The sequence below is a fragment of the Bufo gargarizans genome, chromosome 5 (genome assembly GCF_014858855.1).
Source record: "Bufo gargarizans isolate SCDJY-AF-19 chromosome 5, ASM1485885v1, whole genome shotgun sequence".
In the NCBI taxonomy this organism is placed as follows: domain Eukaryota; kingdom Metazoa; phylum Chordata; class Amphibia; order Anura; family Bufonidae; genus Bufo; species Bufo gargarizans.
The window spans coordinates 480899307-480926653 of NC_058084.1; the positions used below are offsets into that span (position 1 = coordinate 480899307).

At 50.6% G+C, this 27347-nt stretch overlaps 1 protein-coding gene and 1 non-coding gene across 2 annotated transcripts; both read left to right on the plus strand.

Moving 5' to 3' along the window:
• Window positions 1-1663: 1663 nt before the first annotated feature.
• On the plus strand, window positions 1664-21748 carry SMARCC1 (SWI/SNF related, matrix associated, actin dependent regulator of chromatin subfamily c member 1). The gene is given in 29 exon segments (XM_044292981.1): window positions 1664-2922; window positions 7369-7488; window positions 7727-7812; window positions 8064-8145; window positions 9259-9351; window positions 9432-9501; window positions 9848-9917; window positions 10933-11008; window positions 11086-11211; window positions 11370-11485; window positions 12012-12136; window positions 12240-12299; window positions 12549-12586; window positions 14780-14901; window positions 14981-15052; window positions 15135-15248; window positions 15535-15688; window positions 15764-15877; window positions 15958-16017; window positions 16099-16357; window positions 16575-16736; window positions 17063-17124; window positions 17433-17547; window positions 17661-17806; window positions 18091-18225; window positions 18726-19005; window positions 19942-20015; window positions 20017-20113; window positions 20326-21748. Coding segments are annotated over 29 exon segments (3774 nt in total). The 5' UTR covers window positions 1664-2274; the 3' UTR covers window positions 20424-21748.
• Window positions 4486-4615, plus strand: LOC122939705. Its single transcript, XR_006390143.1, has one exon. It is a non-coding gene; the product is annotated as a small nucleolar RNA SNORA5 (small nucleolar RNA).
• Window positions 21749-27347: the final 5599 nt, after the last annotated feature.

Here is a 27347-nt window from a genome sequence, read left to right on the forward strand (position 1 = left end):
CTGTACTGATCCTGAGTTATATCCTGTATTATCCTCCAGAGCTGCACTCACTATTCTGCTGGTGCAGTCACTGTGTACATACATTACTTATCCTGTACTGATCCTGAGTTATATCCTGTATTATCCTCCAGAGCTGCACTCACTATTCTGCTGGTGCAGTCACTGTGTACATACATTACTTATCCTGTACTGATCCTGAGTTACATCCTGTATTATACTCCAGAGCTGCACTCACTATTCTGCTGGTGCAGTCACTGTGTACATACATTACTTATCCTGTACTGATCCTGAGTTACATCCTGTATTATACTCCAGAGCTGCACTCACTATTCTGCTGGTGCAGTCACTGTGTACATACATTACTTATCCTGTACTGATCCTGAGTAACATCCTGTATTATACTCCAGAGCTGCACTCACTATTCTGCTGGTGCAGTCACTGTGTACATACATTACTTATCCTGTACTGATCCTGGGTTACATCCTGTATTATACTCCAGAGCTGCACTCACTATTCTGCTGGTGGAGTCACTGTGTACATACATTACTTATCCTGTACTGATCCTGAGTTACATCCTGTATTATACTCCAGAGCTGCACTCACTATTCTGCTGGTGCAGTCACTGTGTACATACATTACTTATCCTGTACTGATCCTGAGTTACATCCTGTATTATACTCCAGAGCTGCACTCACTATTCTGCTGGTGCAGTCACTGTGTACATACATTACTTATCCTGTACTGATCCTGAGTAACATCCTGTATTATACTCCAGAGCTGCACTCACTATTCTGCTGGTGCAGTCACTGTGTACATACATTACTTATCCTGTACTGATCCTGGGTTACATCCTGTATTATACTCCAGAGCTGCACTCACTATTCTGCTGGTGGAGTCACTGTGTACATACATTACTTATCCTGTACTGATCCTGAGTTACATCCTGTATTATACTCCAGAGCTGCACTCACTATTCTGCTGGTGCAGTCACTGTGCACATACATTACTTATCCTGTACTGATCCTGAGTTACATCCTGTATTATACTCCAGAGCTGCACTCACTATTCTGCTGGTGGAGTCACTGTGTACATACATTACTTATCCTGTACTGATCCTGAGTTACATCCTGTATTATACTCCAGAGCTGCACTCACTATTCTGCTGGTGCAGTCACTGTGTACACACATTACTTATCCTGTACTGATCCTGAGTTACATCCTGTATTATACTCCAGAGCTGCACTCACTATTCTGCTGGTGCAGTCACTGTGTACATACATTACTTATCCTGTACTGATCCTGAGTTACATCCTGTATTATACTCCAGAGCTGCGCTCGCTATTCTGCTGGTGGAGTCACTGTGTACATACATTACTTATCCTGTACTGATCCTGAGTTACATCCTGTATTATACTCCAGAGCTGCACTCACTATTCTGCTGGTGCAGTCACTGTGTACACCCTGTATTATATATATACCCTACACATATAGAGGCACTTATGTTGTATTTACATTTAGTACTAGACTACTGATTGCCTACTCTTGACATGTGCATATTTTGTTTTAATGTTAAAATGTAACTTTTATTCACTTTTTTTAATAATTAGTGGATGCTTAGTTATATTTACCCCTTGTGTGCTGTGATGGTTTTCTTTCTACAGCTATTATTCTGGTGGCGGCGCGCTTGCTGCACTTTCTACCTAATAGTTTCTCGGTGTCTAGCTGCTTTCACACATTAACTTGGTCTACTGTAGCCTAAACTCCTCTCCACTGTCCCCCGACATGTTTCGCCATCTACATGGCGTCTTCAGGGGAAACCTCACTACACTAAGCCCATGCTCATCTGCTGCTTGCGCGGTTTGGAAAACCTTTACTACGCATGCGCGGGGGGCGCATCATGTTAATAAAGATTGTTTTGTTGACACCCCTCGTGGCTTTGTGCTTGGAAGCTCCTGCGTCCCCACGTTACGTCGCGTGCTATCAGAGGGGCGTGGCTATGGAAGATTAGGGGTCTTGTGGTTAGGACTGTTTGGAATAAACAAGACTAAAAGGTGTGGGCGTGGTCTTCTCTTGGTGGGCGCGACGTAAGCGCGTTTCCAATCAAAGGAATGCCTGGGCGATGATTGACAGTTTATAGAATCAGATGAATGAATAAGGTGGGCGGGAGCTTTTCCGTGGATGAACGGTAAGGAGGAGGACTTTTGAATTTGACGGGCAGTTCGTAGGGGAAGTCTAAAGCGGACAGTGGGTGTGGTCATCAGGTGAGTGGGTCCGATGATTGTCAGCCGATGTAGGCATGTCTTCGGTGATTTGCGTCTCGAGTGGGCGTGTCTTTCGTGTGATAGACAGGCTATGTGGGCGGCATCTTTGAAGATTGGCACCTGGAGTGGGCGTGGCGTCCGCGTGATTGGCAGTCGGTGGGGGAGGGTCTCCCGCGCTGCACAGGCCGCAGCAGCATTCCCCCGGCAAGCAACGAGTGCGGCGGCGATGAAACAAAGGCAGGTCGGGCCCGGAGGCCCCGGTGGCTGTAACGGCAGCAGCGGAGGAGACGGCAGGCTGGCGGGATCCAGGCAGAGGAGGAGGCGCCGCCGGGGAGGTGGAGCGGCCGGCGGGGAGGAAGGCAGCCCGGCCACACGCCAGTACCAGCAGGCCGGGCCTCGCCGGGAGGAGCCCCGGAGGGATCCCGAGGAGGAAGAGGACGGAGAAGAGGAGGACGAAGAAGAGGAGGAAGAGGAGGAGTGTGACGGGGAGGAGGAGGACGGCGACGGGGACTCCATGGCGGCATCGGCAGGAGGGGCGGCCGCTCCGCTGGCTCAGGCCCGCAGGAAGGACGGGGGCCCCGTCACCAAGTTCTGGGAGAGCCCGGACACCGTGTCCCAGCTGGACGGCGTGCGGGTGTGGATCGGCAAGAACTACAAGAAGGTGAGGGCGGCCTGCGAGCCGGGGGCTGGAGTGAGCGCCGGGGCCTGGTGTGGTGGGGGCGGCTGACTGCGGGGGACACCCCCCCTCCACAGAGTGGACCGTCCGCAGTCACGTGTGCGGCTATGCTGCATATGTCTTCACTCCCCTGTACTGGGCCGTGTCTCCAGGCAGAGCTCGGGGGTGGCCGTCTGCAGCTTGTATTGCATATGTATTCACACCCCGTGTATTGGGGCAGAGTGCCTCCTGCATATGTAATCACACCCCTCTGTTGTTCCCCTCCCATTGGGTCAGAGTTACCCTTCCTCTTGGCCAGTCACGTGTGGGAGCATTGCATATGTATTCACACCCCCTGTACTGCATCTCCAGACAGGCTCAATGGTGCCAGACTTGTACATTAGTATTGCTTAAGTATTCATAACCCCCCCCCCCCCCCCCCCCCCCCCAATACAGTGTTACTGGTCTGCAACATTGCATAGGTATTGACACCCATGTCGGCAGACGCTGAGCTGCGCCGGGGATAACGGATGTTAGACTGACACGTGAACGGCCGCGCTCACCTCTGACGAGTTCTGCACCTTTCTGGTGCCCTTTCAATTCTTCCTAATTTTTCAAGATCCTGGCTTGCTGACAGTGAATGGACGCTTTCTTGGTGACATCCAGAGATGTCTGCCTGGGAGGAAGCAATGGAGACCCCCCATAGACTGTCCTAGACCTGAGCAATCAATCCTGTGTAGGATGGTACTTCTATAATATAATGTTGGAGTGAGAGCAGAGTCTGTCCAGCATTACAGGAGTTAAAAGGGCTTTACTACGTGGGGCCTGCCCCCGATCCTGATAATTAAGGGGGTGCTGCACTGTATTAGTGCTATGACATCCCGTCCACCCGGCTGGGATTGGGGGGCGGCTCCTGCACAGTGGCCCCCCGTCCACCCAGCTGTGGCCCAGTTCTAGGGAGTGGGGGGCGGCTCCTGCACAGTGGCCCCCCGTCCACCCAGCTGTGGCCCAGTTCTAGGGAGTGGGGGTGGCTCCTGCACAGTGGCCCCCCGTCCACCCAGCTGTGGCCCAGTTCTAGGGAGTGGGGGGCGGCTCCTGCACAGTGGCCCCCCGTCCACCCAGCTGTGGCCCAGTTCTAGGGAGTGGGGGGCGGCTCCTGCACAGTGGCCCCCCGTCCACCCAGCTGTGGCCCAGTTCTAGGGAGTGGGGGTGGCTCCTGCACAGTGGCCCCCCGTCCACCCAGCTGTGACCCAGTTCTAGGGAGTGGGGGGCGGCTCCTGCACAGTGGCCCCCCGTCCACCCAGCTGTGGCCTAGTTCTAGGGAGTGGGGCGGCTCTCTGGGTTCTGCTGCGCAAGCAAGTGGTGTCGTTCTTAGGATCAGACCCTGCGACCTCAGTGATCGTATAGCCTCACATTTGGAGGTGGAAATACCCCTTTACTGCTGATATACAGCACTCGCTGGCGCCCCCTGCCTCTCGCATATATAAACTGTTGGATCCCCTCTTAACATGTGGCATAGCTGAGCCCATGCAGAGCTGCTGTCCCCTCCTCCCTCGCAGGGTTAATACTTGCAGCTTCGTCAAATTCAGGAACACCTGAAGTGGTGACTCCTGGCCAATGGGCTGCTACAGGAGCTTGTAGTTCATGGGCCTCACGTCCTCTCTGGTGGGATGTGGGGATATATGTACTGCAGACACTGACATCACACGGCTCGCGTCCTGTACACATCACCAGTGCCCATCAGACACTGATGACATCACACGGCTCGCGTCCTGTACACATCACCAGCGCCCATCAGACACTGATGACATCACACGGCTCGCGTGCTGTACACATCACCAGCGCCCATCAGACACTGATGACATCACACGGCTCGCGTCCTGTACACATCACCAGCGCCCATCAGACACTGATGACATCACACGGCTCGCGTCCTGTACACATCACCAGCGCCCATCAGACACTGATGACATCACACGGCTCGCGTCCTGTACACATCACCAGCGCCCATCAGACACTGATGACATCACACGGCTCGCGTCCTGTACACATCACCAGCGCCCATCAGACACTGATGACATCACACGGCTCGCGTCCTGTACACATCACCAGCGCCCATCAGACACTGATGACATCACACGGCTCGCGTCCTGTACACATCACCAGCGCCCATCAGACACTGATGACATCACACGGCTCGCGTCCTGTACACATCACCAGCGCCCATCAGACACTGATGACATCACACGGCTCGGGTCCTGTACAGCAGTGTTTCCCAACCAGTGTGCCTCCAGCTGTTGTAAAACTACAACTCCCAGCATGCCCGGACAGCCTTTGGCTGTGCGGGCATGCTGGCAGTTGTAGTTTTGCAACAGCTGGAGGCACACTGGTTGGGAAACACTGCTGTACACATCACCAGCGCCCATCAGACACTGATGACATCACACGGCTCGGGTCCTGTACACATCACCAGCGCCCATCAGACACTGATGACATCACACGGCTCGGGTCCTGTACACATCACCAGTGCCCATCATTATGCGTTCTAGTGGTGGTCCCTGCAGTCGGACCCCCACATATCCAGTCCGTAAGTGCTGAGGTCCGGAATCCCCCTTTATAAATGAACCAGGCTCAGTCCCTTACAGAGCAGATGACACCTTTGCTTGCTTTTGGTGAATAGACTCCTTTATTCACAGCTGAGTTTGTTAGTTGTTTCCAGTGTAGACCGTTCTCTCAGGTGCGGGCAGATCTCTGATGGTTTGTTACAATGTGTCAGTCTGGATTCCAGATGTTTATCTTCCCTGGACTGGATACAATTATAATAATAATCTGGTTTCAGCCTCCGGATGTGAAGAAGGTTTTCCGTCTGCGCTGTTCATATGGCGGATAATGCCGCGGTCCGCAGCCGAAGCCGGCATTTTTTTTTTTATTTTTTTCCCTCCCCTCTCCTGCCAAAACATTAAAAAACTGCTGGTCCCTCTGTGATGCTGCTGCAGCCTCTTTCCTGGTTTCTTTCAGTTGCACAGGACCAGGTATGTCTGTTCTCACATCCTGCAGTACAGGGTGGTCCTCCGGCTGCTCTTCTGAGGACAAAAAGACCCTCAAGCGCATCATCAGAATCCCTGGTACTCAGTTACCATCACTGGATGCCATCTTCACTGCTCGCTGCAGCAACAGGGCAAAGATTATCTGCGGGACCCGACTCTCCCCGGCCACAGCCTTGTCACTCCCCTGCCCTCCGGTAGGCGTCTCAGAGCCCTCCACGCCCGCACCACTAGGCTGAAGAACAGCGTCTACCCCAAAGCAATCAGTCTCCTAAATGCTCGGAGATTATTGCCCCTTCCTAGGATAGAAACTACCACAGACTGAAAGTGACGGCTGCATCCGTGTCCCCATGATGACCTCTTGTCTGCAGTGCTGTCTGATCAGTGTATACACTCACAAGCACTTGCTATATATATGCTGTGACCTGTGAATAGTAACGCCTTCTAGTGCAATGCTTTAGTTTAAATGTCAGTTCTTGTTCCTCTGTCCATGGCATCTAGGATTGCTCCAAACAACATTACATTGTATTGTACAGTGACAATAAAGGCATCTTATCTTGGTTGACTGCTGCAGCCAATCACTGGCCTCAGTGCTCAATGCATTGATCTACCAGTTGAGCTGCTGCCGCCTGTGACTGGCCCCAGTGGGCACAGGACTAAGCCTTTTGCTGGTTCTGTGGGGACTGTGAACAGAGCAGCCTCGGGATGTATTAATCTATTTGTGGGTTGGGGGGGATTGTGCAGTGTTTGTTTTTTTTCATTCCTGCGCCGTGTATGAGACTAGTCAGACCCCGCGTGCACTAGGGTTGGTTTCCATGCAGAAATTGACCGGTCGTGCGGATTTCCGAATCTGCTGCATGTCAATTATGTTTTCAATGGAAGGATGAGATCTGCAGCAATTAGAAACTGCGGACTTTGGTGCGAGTCTTATGTGGGTTCCCCCGCACCCGTGTGCAGATAGCCTAACAGCGGGTGAGCCAGGTCTATTATTGTCAAAATTCCCATAGAAGACAATGGAGAGCTGCTCCTTTCATGGTAGGGGGAACCCCGCACCTGACAGACGTGTATCCTGTGGAAGGGATGGAGGAGCCATTACTACAGACTGCTGCTCCACCTTTCTATAATGTGCACTTTGGACATGTCGGGGTTAAATTGTTATACTGTTGAATGGCCTGTAGGGAGCGATAGTGAGGTCGGCACACGTGGAACGGGCAGGTGGGCAAAGCTGGCAACCCTGGTGCCACCCCCTCCCTTCTGGGGTGGAGGTTCTGCTCCTCCACTGTCTTATTATGGGGGGGGCGAGAGTTATTAAGATTCTTTTGAAGCCGTTTTGCTGTTTGTCCTTTCCTTCCATATTTTAGGTTATTTATGTTTAGTCTCTTGTTAACCCTTTGTCCTCTCCTCCCAGTATGTGCAGGCCGATTCTCCAACCAACAAAGCCCTGGCCGTCTTGGTCTCTCAACTCCTGCAGTTCCAGGAAGATGCATTCGGACGACACGTCACCAACCCGGCCTTCACTAAACTGCCTGTGAGTGGGGGGGTCGGGGGTAATGGAGGAGACTCCAGTCCACGTCTGAGCCTCCCAGTTACATTGGCGATCTGCCTGCTGGTTGGTTAGTCCCCGTTGACCGTGTTGGTTGTCCCATTTGATCCCCCATTGTGGTGGGTTCCCAGCTGCACTACCCTTGTGTTTGGGGTGGGGTTCCGCTTTATTATGGGCTCCTGCTGTTTCATTTTGAGTGAATCTGTTTTTCCGTATTTTGCAGATTAAGTGCTTCTTGGACTTTAAAGCCGGCGGAGCCCTGTGTCACATCCTGGGAGCCGCGTACAAGCACCGGAGCGATCAGGGATGGTGAGGACTGATAAAGCAGGGTAGTGGATGGCGCTCATCATTAAAGGGTATCCCACCTCAGGTATTCATGGCTCCCGCATTCTCATAGAAGTGAATGGAGCGAGCCATAGACCTGTGCAGCCACGTCTCCATTCACTGCCTGGATGCAGTGGCACTGGGGGTCCTTACATTAATGGTGTACCCTGTGAATATAAGCTGGGAACCCCTTTAAGTCCTCCTGCCGTCCGTGACCACTTCTTTATCTCCTGCAGGAGGAGGTTCGATTTGCAGAATCCATCCAGGATGGATCGCAACGTGGAGATGTTCATGGCCATTGAGAAGACACTGATGCAGGTGGGGTTGCTCTTGTTCCTCGTGTCCTGAACAGTCTCTGTATATCAGCGCTATTCGGGGAGTGTTGCCTCCAGCAGCTCCTGTCCCTTTAAAGGGTTGCTGGGAATTTATTGATGGGTCATCCAATATCTGATGCGATGGCGGCACTCTGAGTCCAGTGATGTCATCGTATATCGGTCACATGGCTTCGGCGTGGGTCAGTTCTATGAATGGGCCTGGGCTGCTAAACAATGGACGGCACTGCGCCTGGTACACTGCCGGGAGGCCGCAGCATTCACAGGAGCACTGCAGCTGATCAGTAAGGGGTGCCACACGTCGGACCCCCACCGTTCAGATATTGATGCCCCATCCCAAGGATAGGCCAAGATTATAAGTCTGTCCTCCGCCTGAGTCTTGTGCAGGCAATGGCTCCTGTTGATGGGTGACATCCGCTTGTAAAAAGGAGCATTTACAGGAAAACTCCTTTAACCCTTAATGACCAACCATGGGCCTTATTCTAGAGCACTAGGTGATATATCTAGTTCCTGTGGGGTGCCAGAGCAGGCATCCTCAACCTGCGGCCCTCCAGCTGTTGTAAAACTACAACTCCCACAATGCCCTGCTGTAGGCATGTTCGGGCATGCTGGGAGTTGTAGTTGGAGGGCCGCAGTTTGAGGATGCCTGCGCTCGGCTGCCTAACGACACCGCCTGCTCTAATGGCCGAGATCAGAACACGTCGACTGTTTAACCCTTTCATGCCACAGAGTCTCATGACTGTAGTAATCAAAGGGCCCCTCTTTTGTCGGGTCGCTGGATTTCACGGTGGTTTGATCTGAGACGCGAGAACTGCGCCGTCAGTCCTAGAAGGGACCCCGGAGCTGCACTGCTGCGGATCTGCATTTTTACTTGTATGTTCGATGGGGCTTAACCCATATGCGGCAACATGGAAACACATGAGTGAAAAAATAAATTAAAAAGGCAGTGGCTGCTGAATGCGCAGAGGCAAAAAACTAGGTCTGTTGTGCCATAAATGGGGCCTGGTCATTAAGGGGTTAACTTTCCATCCCACAGGAAGTCTGCTAGAGGTCTAAATGAGGTGAACTCTGCGGCTCATTGGGTTTCTTCTCCTTGCAGAACAACTGTCTAAGCCGACCGACTGTCTACCTCGTCCCCGAAATAGAGCTGAAGCTGGCCAATAAACTGAAGGACATCGTCAAGCGCCATCAGGTGAGCGGCGCGTGACGGCGCGGCGGCCCGCTCCCTAACGTGTGACACGCGTGTGCTCATCAGTTTTCCTTCTGTTTTAGGGTACAATCATAGAAGAGAAAGCGAAAGCCTCGCACCATGTTTACCCTGTCCCTACCTCACTGGATGACGGTAAGGAAGCCCCTGTCCCTGCGCAGGTGTGGACATTACTGCACGTGGTGGGGGCTGCTGCATGGGTTCAGGGAAAAGATACAGCATGGAGTACCCCACATGGGTTACATGATCAGCGGCTTCTGTCCGTCTGAACACAGGAGGTCATTTTGCTCTGAATATCTTTCATTGACTTGGAGCAGTGGAGGAGGGCGGCTGCTGCTGCCAGTTGTCTTACAGCCAGACAGATCTCAGGTTATTCCTCCTGGAGTCTCCATACTTCAGAAGGGCCCGAGGGGAGTTCTGTGTACGATCTGCCACGGTCACATTGGGTGTAGTCCGTTGTTCACACGGTTTCTCTTTGCAGATGAGTGGCTGAGACCTGTCTTGAAGAAGGATAAACAGGTCCTCGTGCATTGGGGTTATCACCCGGACAGGTGAGGAGGGGCAGCGATGTGAGCTACGGCACATTACTGGAGTATTATATAGGCGGCTTGTCTCATGTAATAGGACAAGATTGCTGTACAAAGTACGTTAAAAAAAAAAACGCAAGTCGTCCATTGACCTCCAGAAGGCGGAATCCCATCCTGACCTAGTCCTGCTGTCACTCAGCTGAGGATTCGTTACAGTTCAGACGAACAGTCATCACTGAAAAATGCTGCTCTCACCCAAAGTTTTGAGACTGGAACAAAGTTTGGTTTTCAGAGTTTGCTACTTCAGTGTTTTTGGATCTTTTTCTAAGATGTTTCTTTGGTAACTGAAGGACAATTATAAGCATTTCATTGACAAATCCGTCAAGTTTCTTGAAAGATTCAATATTTCCAGTGATGGCCTTTTCTTATGCTAGATGTCAGCCTCAGGACCAAATGCTGATCGCAACTCCTTGTCCAATCAGTGCCTGGAGTTTATCACAATTTAGGACAGTGACGTCACGTTCTTCGGGCACATGGCCTAGGAGCAGCTCGGCCCTATAGAAGCGAATGAGGCTGAGAGCGATACCAAGCATGGCCACTATACAATGTGCGGCGCTGTGCTCACAGGCGCTGGTGGGTGGGGGTCCTGGGTGTCGGACCCCCACTGATCAGATACTGTGACCTGTGCAGAGGAGAGATCAGTGTAATAAATAAAAAAAGAGGTTGTCCTGAGGATCGATCATCAATATTGGAATCCAGACATCCCCTTAAAAGAAAAAACGGATGACATGTTTATAATAGTGCTCAATGTACCATAGGTTACAAAAAGATCCTAAAAAACCTGCAACGGCAAACTGTGTGGAAAGTAACATTTGTGCCGTTCTCCAAACTTTTAGCTACACTGATACATTGCAACAAATCCATTTGTTTGAGCAGAACTAGGACAGATTTCCAGTCACTGCCTGCAAACCTAGGTGTTGAAATTGCTTGGCCAGACGGTCTGGCAGTCCTGGACTGACTCCATATCCGTTTCTTCCAGCTACGATGCCTGGATTCCTGTTACAGATCTGGACGTGGATATCGAGGATCCGCCGATCGCCGAGAAACCTTGGAAAGTGAGTGACCCTGACAATGTGTCTGATTCCGAGGCAGATGAACCCCCCGCTAATCCGTACACGTTCCGTGGTTCTAGGTTCATGCAAAATGGCTGCTGGACACTGATGTGTTTAACGAGTGGATGAACGAGGAGGACTACGAGATCGATGAGAATAAGAAGGTGACCAGCTTCCGGCAGAGGGTCTCCCTGAAGACCGATGAGGTACGGAGCAGAGCCTCGTACAGCAGCAACGGACATTGGCGCTGCTGATCTCCAGAGCGACGCTTACGGATTATTGGGCTGTCGTCGTACTTCCATATTTCCGCTAGGTAATGTGTATGGCTGGCGGCCATGTTCACAGGCTTTTGTCTCTGTTTCAGGCCGTGCGTAGCCCTGAGAGGAAAGACCGGAAGTCTGTAGGGTCTGCAAAGAAACGGAAGCGCTCCCCTTCTCCACAGACGCCTTCTGAATCCCGCAAGAAGCCAGGAAAGAAGAGGTGAGTTCAGTCGTGTACCGCCACTCCCATTCCTTTTCTAATGGAGGTTTTATCAGCACGGGGGGCAGGGGATCGGCGGGGAGGCTGTCCATAGCAACCAATCAGATTGCGTGTCCTTTAGAAAATGAAAGTCGTGCTGGAATTGGTTGCACCGGGCGCCTGGGCCGCTTTACCTTGCACTAGTTTTGGTAAAAATGTCTTCCTCACCGACACGGAGGATTTTCTAGGCTGGAAGCCATTGTAGCAAAAGCTCAGCTGTGATAAGCATTAGGTCTGCTGCTTCTGACTGTAAACTGAATGTTTCCATTCACTGACAGCAAGCAGAGATCTTATAAATAAGACAAAGCCTATTACAAAATTGCAGTATTTAATGTGGGAGTGTCTGGGGATTACCGATGAGAACCTTAGCGCTGTCACTTAAAGGGCGTTCCCTCTGAGGTCAGCCGCTGTGGGTTACATGCGGTGTGCCGCGGCCTGCCCATCTCCAGAACCTGGAATCTGACTGTCGATTCTTCATTATCATTAGCCAAGGAGGCCTCTATGGCAAGAGGAGATGGCAGAAGGAAGAGGACGAGCAGGAGGATCTGACGAAAGACATGGAAGACCCCACCCCTGTCCCCAACATGGAGGAGGTCATCCTCCCCAAAAATGGTAACTGCGCCTGTAATGACACCATGGGATGTGTCCTGCTGTGCAGCCGGCCACGGACATCGCTCTGGCTGCCGCTGACAGCTGACCTTTTCTTGTTTTCCAGTGAATCCAAAGAAGGACAGTGAGCACACACCGGTGAAAGGTGGCATCGTGGCGGATTTAGGTAAGTCTACAATAGATGTTACAGGCTCCGCGCATGCGCCTTCAATTGTGCAGACGGCGCAACTCCTTTCCCTCCTATTCCCATGGCGCCTGCGCAGGACGTATGGAGCCTGTATCCGGCAGTGATGTGCGGGTCCCCCTGGTATCCCCTGTCCTTTCTGTAGTATGGATGACCCCAGACCATTCGCTGCCTTATAACACATCCTGTGCACAGTTGGCTGAACCAGATTTTATTTATTTTTGTGTGCAGATGATCAGGAGGAGGAAGCGGTGACTGCGAGCGGGAAGGTGAGTGTGGACCTCAGACACGTGTAGATCTGCCAGCTATGTCCAGGGTCTCCTATTGGTGGCTGTGGATATGAGCGGCTCAGACGCAGGACATTGTGCTGCTTTCAATCATTCAAAAAGATGGCGCCCTTCTCTATACGATGAGAGCAGGTTGTGTTGCAGAAAGATATATTGTATTGTCCCATGTTCCAGTCAGTCTGCCCTTGTATTATACTCTTATTGTCTTCATTTATTAACTGATTCATTGTGTAATATCTATAGTGTTCACCACTTGCTTCCTCTGAGTGAGTTCACTACATACAGATTATACAGTCACCACTAGAGGGAGCTCACTGCATACAGATTATACAGTCACCACTAGAGGGAGCTCACTGCATACAGATTATACAGCCACCACTAGAGGGAGCTCACTACATACAGATTATACAGCCACCACTAGAGGGAGCTCACTACATACAGATTATACAGCCACCACTAGGGGGAGCTCACTACATACAGATTATACAGCCACCACCAGGGGAGCTCACTACATACAGATTATACAGCCACCACTAGAGGGAGCTCACTACATACAGATTATACAGCCACCACTAGGGGAGCTCACTACATACAGATTATACAGCCACCACTAGGGGGAGCTCACTACATACAGATTATACAGCCGCCACTAGGGGGAGCTCACTACATACAGATTATACAGCCGCCACTAGGGGGAGCTCACTACATACAGATTATACAGCCGCCACTAGGGGGAGCTCACTACATACAGATTATACAGCCGCCACTAGGGGAGCTCACTACATACAGATTATACAGCCGCCACTAGGGGGAGCTCACTACATACAGATTATACAGCCGCCACTAGGGGGAGCTCACTACATACAGATTATACAGCCGCCACTAGGGGGAGCTCACTACATACAGATTATACAGCCGCCACTAGGGGGAGCTCACTACATACAGATTATACAGCCGCCACTAGGGGGAGCTTACTACATGCAGATTATACAGCCGCCACTAGGGGGAGCTTACTACATGCAGATTATACAGCCGCCACTAGGGGGAGCTTACTACATGCAGATTATACAGCCGCCACTAGGGGGAGCTCACTACATGCAGATTATACAGCCGCCACTAGGGGGAGCTCACTACATGCAGATTATACAGCCGCCACTAGGGGGAGCTCACTACATGCAGATTATACAGCCGCCACTAGGGGGAGCTTACTACATGCAGATTATACAGCCGCCACTAGGGGAGCTCACTACATGCAGATTATACAGTCACCACTAAGGGGAGCTCACTACATACAGATTATACAGTCGCCACTAGAGGGAGCTCACTACATGCAGATTATACAGATATGGTAAGTTTAAAGGTGTTATACAAAACCATGCTTACCCTGCTCTCCGAGCCGCTCCTGGTCCCCACACCGCCGCTACTGCTTCTCCCTGTGCATGGATGACGCTAGGGAGGCTTGTCCCTGTCCATGTTTTCATCCGGGTACAGGGAGAAACAGCAGCAGCGGCGGCTCGGGGAGCGGGGTAAATATATTCACTGTGAGGGGCCCAGCACATGGGAGGCTGTTTATGAAATTGGATAACCCCTTTAATGCAGAAAGCATATACAGATCTTATTGAAGCCAGTAATCCGTCCCCTGTGTGCGCCCCCTAGTGGTGGCTGTATATTCTGTATGTAGTGAGCTCCCTCTAGTGGTGGCTGTATAATCTGTATGTAGTGAGCGCCCTCTAGTGGTGGCTGTATAATCTGTATGCAGTGAGCTCCCTCTAGTGGTGGCTGTATAATCTGTATGTAGTGAGCTCCCTCTAGTGGTGGCTGTATAATCTGTATGCAGTGAGCTCCCTCTAGTGGTGGCTGTATAATCTGTATGTAGTGATGTCCCTCTAGTGGTGGCTGTATAATCTGTATGTAGTGAGCTCCCTCTAGTGGTGGCTGTATAATCTGTATGTAGTGATGTCCCTCTAGTAGTAGCTGTAGGTTGTCAGAAAAAAACCAGAGCTCAGAGCCCTAGAAAACCTGTATGCTTAAAAGTATGTGCACCCCTGTATGATCTATCTGGACATCCCATTTCTTAGCATTGGCTTTAATATAATGTTTAAACCATGTGATCTGCCATCATTGTCCGCTCTCTGCCGATCTGGATCCTGGTGACCATGTTTTACCTGTTTTCAGGAAGATGAAGATCCCAGCCGAGGAGACCAGAGCCGGATGGTGGACAACGGGGAAGATAACGTGACGGAGCAGACGAATCACATCATCATTCCCAGCTACGCAGCCTGGTTTGACTATAACAGGTGAGGGTCCGGTCACGTGTGGAGCCTCTGGTGCTGTGCTCTTCGTACGGCAAGGTCACGAGGGTCTCGTCTCTTTCAGCATTCACGTCATCGAGCGGCGGGCGCTTCCAGAATTCTTCAACGGGAAGAACAAATCCAAAACGCCAGAAATGTGAGTGACGGCAACAGACTGTGCCATAAGCTTGTGATAATGACCCAGGCGGGGACATTACTGACTTCTCCCTTTCCTGCAGATACTTGGCGTATCGCAATTTTATCATCGATACGTACAGACTGAACCCGCAGGAGTATCTGACCAGCACCGCCTGCAGGAGGAACCTGACGGGAGACGTCTGCGCCATCATGAGGTGAGATGTCTGCTGGGGCTTTTCTTGTTCATAGACTAAAGCGATCTTCTCCAACCTGAGGCCCTTCAGCTTCTGCAAAACTACAACTCCTAGCATGCCCTGACAGCTGGAGGGCCATAGGTTGGTCTCCACAAAGCCACAGCTCTTCTGCTGTAGCAACTACAACTCTCAGAATGGCCATATGGGAGTTGTGGTGTCCTTAGCCCTCTGCACCCGCATCTTGTATTGTCAGGGTTTGAGGGTCACCTTTGCTATGCAGAGCTCATTCTTGTATCCTCTCCATTAGAGTCCACGCCTTTTTGGAGCAGTGGGGCCTCGTGAATTACCAGGTGGATGCAGACTCACGGCCTATGGCGATGGGACCGCCCCCTACACCCCATTTTAACGTGCTGGCAGACACCCCATCTGGCCTGGTGCCTCTTCACATGAGAACCCCACAGGTAGGATGCGTCTTCCTCAAGTCGCCTTGGCTCAGAGGCGGTGAGGCTCTATTGACTCCCGCGCCTTTCCTCTAGGTGCCGTCCGCTCAGCAGATGTTGAGTTTCCCCGAGAAAAATAAAGACAAGCCAACAGATCTGCAGAACTTCGGCCTCAGGACGGAAGTCTACTCCAAGAAGACACTGGCAAAGGTGGGAACGTGGGAGATTGGGCTGTGTCCGGGTGGTGAGGGATGCGCAGCCAGTACTAATGGTCACCCCTTACTTGACAGAGCAAATCTGCCAGCGCTGGGAGGGAATGGACGGAACAGGAGACGCTGCTTCTCCTAGAGGTAAGTGATGGACCCTCAGCAGGACTTGACAGGACGAAGCACACACATCTGTGCCCACACGTCTCCTTGTCACCTCCCTAGGCCCTGGAAATGTACAAAGACGACTGGAACAAGGTGTCGGAACACGTGGGAAGCCGCACTCAGGATGAATGCATCCTTCACTTCCTCAGACTCCCCATCGAGGATCCGTACCTGGAGAACTCAAACTCTTCCCTCGGACCTCTGGCCTATCAGCCTGTGCCCTTCAGCCAGTCTGGCAACCCAGTTATGAGCACGGTTGCCTTCTTGGCCTCGGTGGTGGACCCCAGAGTCGCTGCTGCAGCTGCTAAAGCCGCTCTAGGTAACTATTGCTGCAGTGTTCCTATTAAATGGATGGAAGAGATTTACAGTTCCTGTTTTCAAGATATCTGCTTGCTTTCATTGAATAAAACGGTTATATCCAGAATCTGTAAGCCTGTCCTGCTGACACACTGTAACAAACCATACACCAGTGTCAGTTGGATTTGGTTGGGCTTGATTCACACGTGCTGATGGTTTTCACTGCAATCTTATCTCAGAGGAATTCTCCCGAGTGCGTGAAGAGGTTCCCCTGGAGCTGGTGGAGGCGCACATCAAGAAGGTTCAAGAGGCGGCCAAGGCTTTGGGCAAAGTGGATCCTGCCTATGGACTAGAAAGCAGCTGTATAGCGGGAACGACCCCCGAAGAAACAGAGAAACCCAGTAAGTTCAGGGATTTCCATCAAGTACAGGTGTGCAGTTTTCTGCAATTATAAGAGGCTGTCCACAGGTTTTATCATTTACCCGTACACAGTGGGGTATAACATGACCCTGATGGGGGTATTACTCCAAGCTTCACTATGGTAAGATCATCATGCTTGGCCCCATCTTGTGGTCACTATCAGTTACTACAGGTAAGGTTTTTATAGATGGTTCCTTGAATGTAGTTGTGTAATGGATGTAGATAAACCACATCTGCAGACAAATGTCTTATGTGAACGGCAGCTTAAAACTCCTGCCAGCATTAACCAAAACCCTTCTCACTGCAGGTGAGTCTACTGAAGAAGAGAAGATGGAAACGGAGACCCCAGAAGCCCCTCAAACAGAGAAGGTCAGTATCAAGGGCTCCTGGTCACCTCCAACTTATTTTCTTAAAGGATTTTGTGTGCTCCGAATAGTCCGTGTGAACTGCAATTATTAAGGGGGCTTAGCAATTCATTAAAACGCAGCTAGGCTGAGGGGTCCAGTCACTTGCCCCTGAATGTCCTCCTGCCCTGTGTCTGAATCTGCTCCAGATTGTCCGCTCCTTACTGCCATCGATGCAGGGAGGCAGAATTTAGGATGCAGTTTGGAGGCCCAGCCTACCATCCACACAAGGACTGGGTTACCCACCAGCCTCACCTCTTTGTCTGCTTCTAGAGTGAAGTTAAAAGTGAGAAGGAAAATGAGCCTGAGTCGTGTGAGAAGCCGGAGTCCTCCGCGGAGAAGAAACCAGAGGAGGAGGAGAGCGAGCCGGCCCCAGAAGACAAGACGGGTGAGGTGTAACCTGCAGCTCGTGGTGTCTCCTCCCGTCAGTCTTAGAGCTGTATAGGACACATGATGTGCTGGTTATAGATGTGTCTAATGGTAGTTAGTTCTTCCCTGCAGAAGAAGAGATGGAGGAAACTAAAGAGAATGTCGAGACTGCCAAGGAGCTTGACCCAGTAAAGAAGAAATTGGAGAATGATATGAATGAGAGCAATGTAGCTATGGCAGCCGCCGCCGCTCTGGCCTCTGCAGCCACCAAAGCCAAGGTAAGGTCACTCTATGTATCCTCCATCTGCTGCTCTGGAAGGCCCAAGAGTCCATTATGTTCCTGCTGATACTGGGCAGACCCGAGTCCTACAGAAGTCCTGGACCTCTAACCATGAAGACCTGGTCTTGCATGGGTCGTTGAACTGTTGTACTCTATGGTTCTACCTTCACAGCTCATGGTGTCTTACAGGGGATGCATTGTCTAGATCGGGGCTCATGGAGCTTCTGATGGCCTGTAGAAGGTTTGTCCCCTCATGTCATTTTCCATTTCACTCATTGGCAGCATCTGGCCGCTGTGGAGGAACGCAAAATCAAGTCCCTGGTTGCGCTGCTAGTGGAGACACAGATGAAGAAACTGGAGATTAAACTACGTCACTTTGAGGAACTGGAAACCATCATGGATCGGGAGAAGGAAGCGGTGAGTGGTCTGTGGGGGAATGGGCTGCAGAGACTGCACAGAAGCGATGGCATTCCTGTTGCTGCTGTCTGTGGCCCATCCTTCCGTGACGCCCTACATTACCTCTGCTTTATATTCCTGACCCCAGGCCCCTGACTGCTCAGATCATTATCTGTCATTCATCTGATTATTCCTGACAAACCCCCGGAGCAGCGCTCACATTGATGTCTGATCTGCACTGCAGGGAATCCTCAGTCCATCCGCACAGGCAGTATCAGACTAGAAGTCGCCCCATTGTGTGTGTACACATAGGAAAGACTTGGTGATGAGACTTCTGAGTTTCACCACAAATGGTGAATTCCCAAACCTTGCAGCAGCCTCCTCCCTTTCCTCTCGGGTGACATAGTAAATGGAGGAGGGGGATGCAGCTGCAGCTTCTCTGTGTTGGTGTGAAGGGGAGCACCTGACTGGCGGTGCCCATGCTGTATGTGATGAGCTTGACGTCTGTCTTCCCGTTACAGCTGGAGCAGCAGCGGCAGCAGCTCCTCACCGAGCGCCAGAACTTCCACATGGAGCAGCTGAAGTACGCTGAGATGAGGGCCCGGCAGCAGATGGAGCAGCAGCAGCAGCAGCACGGACAGAACGCTCAGCACCCCGCCGCCCCCTCTGGACCTGGGATGGGCCACATAGCACCCCCTGCACACCCTGGTATGATGGGTCACCTGCAGCAGCCGCCACCACAGCAGCCCCCTCCATATGGTGTACACCACCAGATGCCCCCTGCCCACCCGCCGCAGCCAGGCATGTATTCTGGGCATATGCAGGGGTGGGGTAAGTCAGAGCGTGTGGTATGTGGGGGAGAGGAGCTCCTGCGGTGCACAGTGTCTTCAGCTTTTCATCTTTCTCCTCGTTTTTCCTCCTTTCTCAGATTCTGAAGATCTTTATATTCACACTGAGGATTCTTACATGTGTCCCCCTTGTGACGGTCAGACACACGGCTGACATGAGCGCTCAGCGTGGGCCTTACTGCCAGCGTTTCTATGACTGTTAGAAATGCGCGGTGGTAAGACCACTGAATACAGCCAGACAAGGGGGGGCCCTGCTTATACCGGGGCCCTTGTGTCAGGCAGTGTATATTCAGACTGAACGGAGTCCAGCCGGGGGCCACACCTTCCTCCTATCCATGGTTTGCTTTGGTTTCTTTGTGATTTGGTTTCCTAGAAAATTGAGCCCTTTGGATCAAGGATGATGGGAATTACTCAGGGGGTCAGAAGGGGAGTTTTTGAGCCCCTGAAGATGATGGGAGTGATGTATTGTCCAGCAGTTTATAGACTGGCCTTTTCTACACAGTCATTTTTTGTATATGTTTTTATACTTATACTTATTTTGCCTTATGCCTATTTGTTGCCCAGAGCCTGAGGCTGCACTACTGAGAGCTTGGGCTGACAACATGTCCACTTCTGTGTTGTCAGATGCAATTTTGACTAGGAAACCTTGTGTGGATCCAAATCAATTTCTACATTTTCCTTCTGCTTAGTGTGTAATCACGTGTGGGTGGTGGTGGCAATTCTCCTGGTCTAAAGTGGGTACTCGGACCTCCTGGGGGGGCTTTATCGGGGGTTAGGGGTAGATCCTCCTGGCCTGATTTGGGGGGGGGGGGGGGAAATTACTATCCTATTTTATTTCCCTTCCTATTTATCTCCCTAATCCATGGGGCTCCCCTTGTAACCCTTGCAGGTCAAATGGCAGGACCCAGCTCCATGATGTCAGGACCACCTATGCCTGGACGAATTATGCCGAACATGCATCCCTGCCGGCCCCCCACAACCTCCACCTCAGCCAGGGATTCCCCCGATGCCCAGCGGCATGATGGTGGGACCGCGACCTCCGATGGCTCCAAACGGCATGTGTAAGCTCTTAGACCACAATATACATACTTGATAAGTCCTCAGTTGGCTGCAGTGTGAGATCAGCGGCGCCATTTACAGAGCCGAACTCACCGTGGCGGATGACGTGGGCTGTTTGAAAGGAGCCACTCCACCTTCCGCCCTGTAACATGTCTGTCGCGTGTTCTGTTATCTGCTCATTACTAATCTATATTGCTGTTTTGCCTCCTCACAGACCCGGCTCCAGCACCACCACCACAGCAGCAGCCGCCTCCACCCAGTGACGGACCAACTCCACCCCCCATGGTGCCCACAGCATCGTCTGCGCCATAGACAGGACGGCCAGCCCACTGCCTCCCCAGTCTCTCCATTCATTTGAGTGACGTGGTTTAATTTTAACAGTTCATTTACATAACCATCCGGCTCTCCTTGACCAATGACTTGCGGCGCCCGCACACTTGGCTCTGCTTGTCGGCTGATGTGCGGCGCCCGCTCTCGATTCTGTAGTATTTATTGGACAGGTTGTTCTCTTCTTTACCTGCCCTGTTTAACACTTCCATTTTTTTTTTTATATAACCTGTTTCCCCTCTATTGCCGCAAGTTTCGGGTTTTGCCCGCAGGTCTGTTGCTTGTTTAATGTGTTTTTTGTTTTGGAATCTAACCCCCCATTTTGTTTATAATAAAAGTTCCTGAGTGAACAGGCGGTGAGCTGATCTGCTGGGTCGGGGTGTCTTTCATGGTACTTGTCAGTTGTTGGTCCACTAGGGGGCAGTCTGCTAATTAAATGGCCGCTAGTTGTAGTTTATGGTCCTGCTGCTCCTGACCCGGGAGACGTGGATATCTATTTGTCTGCTAGTCTGAAATCTACCTCTGCCGGGCGGCTGATGTGGGTTCCCTGGGGTTTTGCGGGGCGAGGAGATGGTAAGAACAATGGGAGCTGTAAATGCTATTGATGAGGGTTCGCTGTTGTGCGCAGCGGTCTGCAGTACGTCTCTGATTACTTGGTGTAGCTTCAGGTTAAATCTTCATATCTCTATGAATCCTTAAGGTCTTCTCTACTCCAGTCACATCCATAGCCGCAGTCATGCAAAACTTCCACCTTATGCTCTAGTCACCTCCAGAGATGCAGCTACGGTGTACAGACCCAGCTGTGTTGCATTGTGGGAGATGTACAGCTCAGCGCAGTCGCTGTGATGTAGAGAACGGGTGATCTGCTTGGGACGTGTCAGTATATTTCAGGAGAACTGAAAGCAGCTCTGGAGGTGACTAGTGCAATGTAGCTGAAGGGACGTGCAGATTTAACCTATGACGCTGAGTGGAGCTGCAGTGGTAGTAATAATCTGTGTGTCTGCAGAGCGTTGCTCTCCTCCTCACGACTGCTGGCGCGTGCCCCACACTACTGCTTGCACTTTCCTTGGGTATCTGTTCCTTCTGCTTTGGTGTCTAGTTTTACTTTTCCTCCAGGACTCGGCTGCAGTGAACACGTCAGGTTTTTAGTGGTTTTCGTCTCGGAGTGCCCCTCCCCCACCCCGGTGTCAGTTACCGTGTCGCTCGCCGTTTTTAGTCGACTCGTTGGACGCTCTGTATGTGAACGGGTCGCTCTCCCGGCCTCCAGCCGCCAAGATTTGTTAAATAAAATACGGTTTCTTTTGTAGAAATTTCTCGTGCTGATTATTTCTTCTGGATCCTCCAGTACCGGGTTGTGTGTCTCTGGGAAAGTTGGGTGATGAGCGATATCCCCTCACTAGTACTCGCACATCTCCTCATCACCCAGCTTTCCCACAGTCCTGACTGATGCAGCAAAGGTGAGGACTATAGACTGGGTGCCGTCCCGGGTTATCTACTGGATGGGATGCCGCTGACGTGAGGGCTCCTGGGATCAGGTGCCATAGAGCAGCGCCGTCCCTGGGCATAAAGATCCCAGATTGCCAAGGTATCGCTCTGCCCCTGCTGTTTGAAGAGGTGCTGCAAAGGTTTCCACAGCCCCCTTTTCCAAGGATGAAGGGGCTTTTTCCAAGGATGAGTGGAGCAGCAGCATCGGTCACCATCGCTCCAGTCATACAAAGATACCGGACCCCCATAGATTCTTCCCTATCCGATGGCTGTGAGGGGTAACTTAAAGATTTAGCAAATTCCTATTAAAGGGGTTCTGTCATTCAGATATTACCGCCTATTCTGTGGACAGGTCAAATATCAGATTGATGGGATTAGGAGGAGGCCGCGGCATCGTTAGCTAGTCTGATGATCTTGGAGGACCTGTCACCACACAATGCAGCTTGTTATAGAGCAGGAGAAGCTGAGCTGACTGTGGTAAAACTACGACTCCCAGCATGCACACTTGCTTAGCTATTTTCAGAACTCACATAAAAGTGAATTAGCATGCTGGGAGTCGTAGTTTCAACACATCTGGAGTGCCGAAGGTTGCTGACCGCTGGACTAGGGTATAGTCACCTTGGGTCAAGGGAACCATGGTCGGTCCAGGAAATGTTTTGTGCATTGGCTCTAACAAAAGGAGTCACAGGGCAGGGTCTGTGTGACAAATGATGGCTACAGAATATATAAAATGACTGAATCAAAGATAAAGTATATTTAAAGCACAAAAGCCCTTCTTTCTTTACCCTGCTGTCTCAAGAGAAATGGAGCCAAGGGGGAAGTTTTGTTACAAAATCCTTTTCAGCAGAATGTGGAGGTTTCAATTTTAATTGTGAATCTGGTTTTCCCTTAGTCCCATCAACAGCACAATGATGGGGATTTCACCTCCCTGTGGGCTGATGGAGCAGATGAGGCTCCTAGTGAATGGTGACCCTGAAAAGACTGCACCTACACTATCCCTGGAGTTACTTTTTATTTACAGAATGTCTAGAAGTAGGGAAGAGAGTCTTGTGCTGCTGACAGGACTAAGGGAAAACAGATTTACATCTCGGGAGAAAAAAAGTGTGCTCAGATCTAGCAGTAGATGCTGATCTGGGGCTGTGCTCTTAGAGGAGCATCTAGGGCAGTTGATGACTCAATAATCAAATATCTAAGCCAACAGGAGATGGAGGCTTTAAATCTCTTTCTGGGTCCAGAAAGTGTCTAAAATGTTCTCCATTTTGTGGAAAGAGTTCATAATCTGTAGGCACCTAGACTGGTTAGGGAAGACCATTGAATGTCCTGGACTGAATCATAAACAAGGACTGAAAAACCTATCACCTGGTAGATATGGGTAAAAGCTGGAACCTCAATAGCACCTTGTTTGGAAGAAACCCTGTAAGTGGGCTGATGACCCATGTGCTTGTAATCCTCCAACTTGCTTGCTAGAAGTTATTGCCAAGAAGAAGAGAGGCTTCCTGAAGAGGCTCGCACAACCTTAACAGAACCAGTGAGCAACCCAGGATATAGGCTGGAGCACTCTGGAAATTTGTCTTTAAAAAGTTCCCATCTACGCGATCATTGATTTCAGGCCTAGAGTTCCATGGAATTAGGGGTTTGATAAAGGTTTGAGTCCATCTACCTTGAAATTTCCAATAACCGCTTGATCTGCTTCATTTGGTAGATATGGTCAGGACCATCTTCTGAAAAGACATTCTACAGGAAGACCGACTTCACTCTGGAATAGATCTTGTTGATAAATCTTCTGGAAGACGGGCATGGATTAGAGTCTGAAAGTCCTTGAGATTCTAGGAGATGCCTCTCAAACTCTGCTTTTACTTTCAGACTATGGAGGCTGTGGCCTTTTTGGCTGCCTTGAGGCACAGTCTCATGCCTGAGGGGAGAGGGGGGCCTTGGCTCAAAGACTAGCTGAGAGAATCGTTCATTTCTAACGATAATTTGTTTTCCCTTACCCTGGGTTCACACCTGAGCGCTCTGTATGCGCGATTGTACCGGCGTTTACAATCGCGCATGCAGAGACAAGCGAACGCCCATTGTCGCGCGTTCCCGAAAGTCTATGTACAGGAACGCGCGACAAAACGCCCCAAAGAAGCGCAAGAACTTTTTTGAGCGTAGGGCGTTATACAGCGTGTTCAAACGCGCTGTAAAACGCTCAGGTGTGAACCCAGCGTTGGTCCTAACAGTGGCACAGATGGGGTATTCTGCCCTTGTGGACTGGGTAGGACAGGTGGAAGTTTTAATGAAATTAAACAAACACATACACACATCCTCCCTCAATAAAGAGGGGCCTGACCCCCAGCTCCTTGTGTAGTTACAAGTAGAAAAAATAACAACTCTAAAGTATAACTAATTATCGTTAGAAATGAACGATTCCCTTACGTCCTAACCAGTGGCACAGATGGGGATTTAGCAAGAAGAAACCCCCATGGGAGAGCTCTCAAGCCTGGCGGAAGCTAATACTGTCCGGCCAAATGAGGAATAGCTATGAATTCTAGAATCCACTCTATAGTGTGAGATAAAGGTGGAGTGAGAACTCCAAGAAGCCGACTTACAGATCACATCCAATGGAATCGAGCTTCTCTCTGCAAATGGAGTGGGCCCTTACAAACTCAGGAGGCTCCGAGCCCTGAGACATATAGGACTCCCGAATTGCCTCTTTAATCCATCGACTAATGGAGGGCTTAGAGGCTTTCCTCCCCTTGTGGGTACCAGAAAAGATGATAAGGAGGTTTTCATCTCTCCTAAATACCTTGAAGCTTTCCAGGTAAATCCTAAGACATCTCGAAATGTTGAAGGTATGAAGCCCTCTTTCCTCAGAGGAGGGTGGTGTAGCCAAAGTTGGCAGGGAAATCACCTGGTTAATGTTTTTAAAAGAAGGCACCTTTGGAATAAAGGTAGGCAGAAATCTAAGTAGTACCTGGTCTTGGAGGAACCTAGTATAAGGTTCAAACGTGGAAAAAGCTTGGAGTTCCCCAACTCACTTTGCAGAGGTAATGGCCAACAAAAAGGTGATCTTCCAGGTAAGGAACTTGAATTCCACCTCCTCTAGGGGCTCAAAGGGGGGAGATGATAACCCCCTGAGCACGACTGATAAATCCCAAACAGGGACCGGTCTAATCACTGTAGGCTTTAATCTTGAAGCTCCTTTCAGGAACCTCTTAATAAGGGGCTCTTGAGAAATAGACCTGTTGAGACAGGCTGAAATTGCTGAAACCTGCACTTTGAGGGTAGAAGGGGACAGCCCCTTGTCCAGACAGTCTTGCAAAAACTGAAGAATTGCCGGAATGGAAGCTTCAGTGGATGACTGCTGACGCATAGAACACCATGATGAAAAAATCCTCCAAATTCTTGAGTAAGACTTATCAGTAGCTTCCGATCTGGAGTGCTCTAAGGTTCTCAAGACAGACCCCGAAAGCCCTTCTATCCTTGGAAGGGACTGATCAAGCTCCAGAACGTCAGGTTAAAGACTTGAGGAGATCTGAGTGTCCCCTGACACCAGTACTCTCTCTGGAGGAAGCCTCCAAAATTGACCCCGACTCATCTGGAAGAGTTGGGTAAACCAAGCTCTCTTTGGCCAGTATGGAATGATTGCGATGACTGACGCTTGGTCCTGCCTGATTTTCATCAAGACCCTTGGTATCAAGGAAATTGGAGGGAAGATGTAGGCCAGCCTGAACCTCCATGGGATTGACAGTGCATCTATTGCCACCGGGTTGTCCTCCCTGTAAAGGGAGCAATACCTTTCCACCTTGGTGTTGAACCTCGTTGCCATGAGATTGATCTTTGGCATGCCCCACCTGAGCGTTGACTCCTTGAAGACCTCTGGATAAAGTGACCATTCTCCGATTGGAAGACCTCTGCTCAGGCGATCTGCAATCACATTGTGAACTCTGCGAATGTGAACGGCTGATAAGTGGGTGAGGTTCAGTTCTGCCCAATCCAATATCACCCCTATCTCTCTCAGGAGACTTTGTGAACTCATGCCTCCCTGCTTGTTGATATACAGCACAGTGGTCATGCTGTCTGACTGTACCTTTACTGCTTTCCCTCGAATGAAGGGAGCAAAATGAAAAAGAGCTAGTCTGATCGCTCTGATTTCCAGGAGATTCGATGACAATGATTTCTCCTGTGGTATCCAAGTTCCTTGGACTGTCTTGTCCAGAAAATGAGCTCCCCAGCCTACTAGGGATGCATCTGAAGGAAGTATGATCCAAGAGGGCTGGATCAAGGACTTGCCGTCCTCGAGGTGAGACCACCATCTTAGAGAGGATCGGGCATGGTAAGACAGGGGGTGCACGGAATTGAGTCCCCCCGGACTGTGATTCCACTTGGCTAGTACCTCCGACTGAAGCGGACACAGATGCTATAATGCCCAAGGAACCACCTCTGCGGTTGATGACATTAGTCCCAACATCCTCATCAATGTTCGAATTGTTACCTCTCGTGGTACTGAGAGACAACGGGCTGTTAGTTGAATGAATCGCCTTCTCTCGGGAGTGAGATGAATAGTTATCTTTACTGAATCCACCACGAACCCCAGGAACCTCAGGGTACTTTCACACTTGCGTTGTTTGATTCCGGCAGGCAGTTCCATTGCCTGAACTGACTGCCTGATCAGGCAAACTGTATGCAAACGGATGTCATTTTTTCTGACTGATCAGGCATTTGTCAGACTGATCAGGATCCTGATCAGTAAAAAAAATGCCTGATCAGTCAGACAAATGCATTGCAATACCGGATCCGTTTTTCCGGTGTCATCAGGAAAAAACGGATCCGTTTTTTTTTTCTTTTCATTTTTTAAGGTCTGCGCATGCGCAGACCGGAAGGACGGATCCGGCATTCCGGTATTTTGAATGCCGGATCGGGCACTAATACATTCCAATGGAAAAAAATGCCGGATCCGGCATTCAGGCAAGTCTTCAGTTTTTTTCGCCGGAGATAAAACCGTAGCATGCTACGGTTTTCTCTTTTGCCTGATCAGTCAAAACGACTGAACTGAAGACATCCTGATGCATCCTGAACGGATTGCTCTCCATTCAGAATGCATGGGGATATGCCTGATCAGTTCTTTTCCGGTACAGAGCCCCTGTGACGGAACTCTATGCCGGAAAAGAAAAACGCTAATGTGAAAGTAGCCTTACAGAGGTGGCTGGCAGAAGTTGGGACTTGTCCCAGTTGATTATCCATCCTAGCTGATGAAGGAAGGCGACAGCCTGTTGAATGTGTTGGGACAGGATCGCTTGGGAAGGGGCTCTAAGGAGCCAATCGTCCAGGTAAGGAACTGTGCTCAGACCCTGAAGCCTTAGAGCGACCAAGTGTGTGGGGCTGAAGAAATCCCAAACGGGAGGGCCACAAACTGGAAATGTTTTAAGATCCCCCGATCTG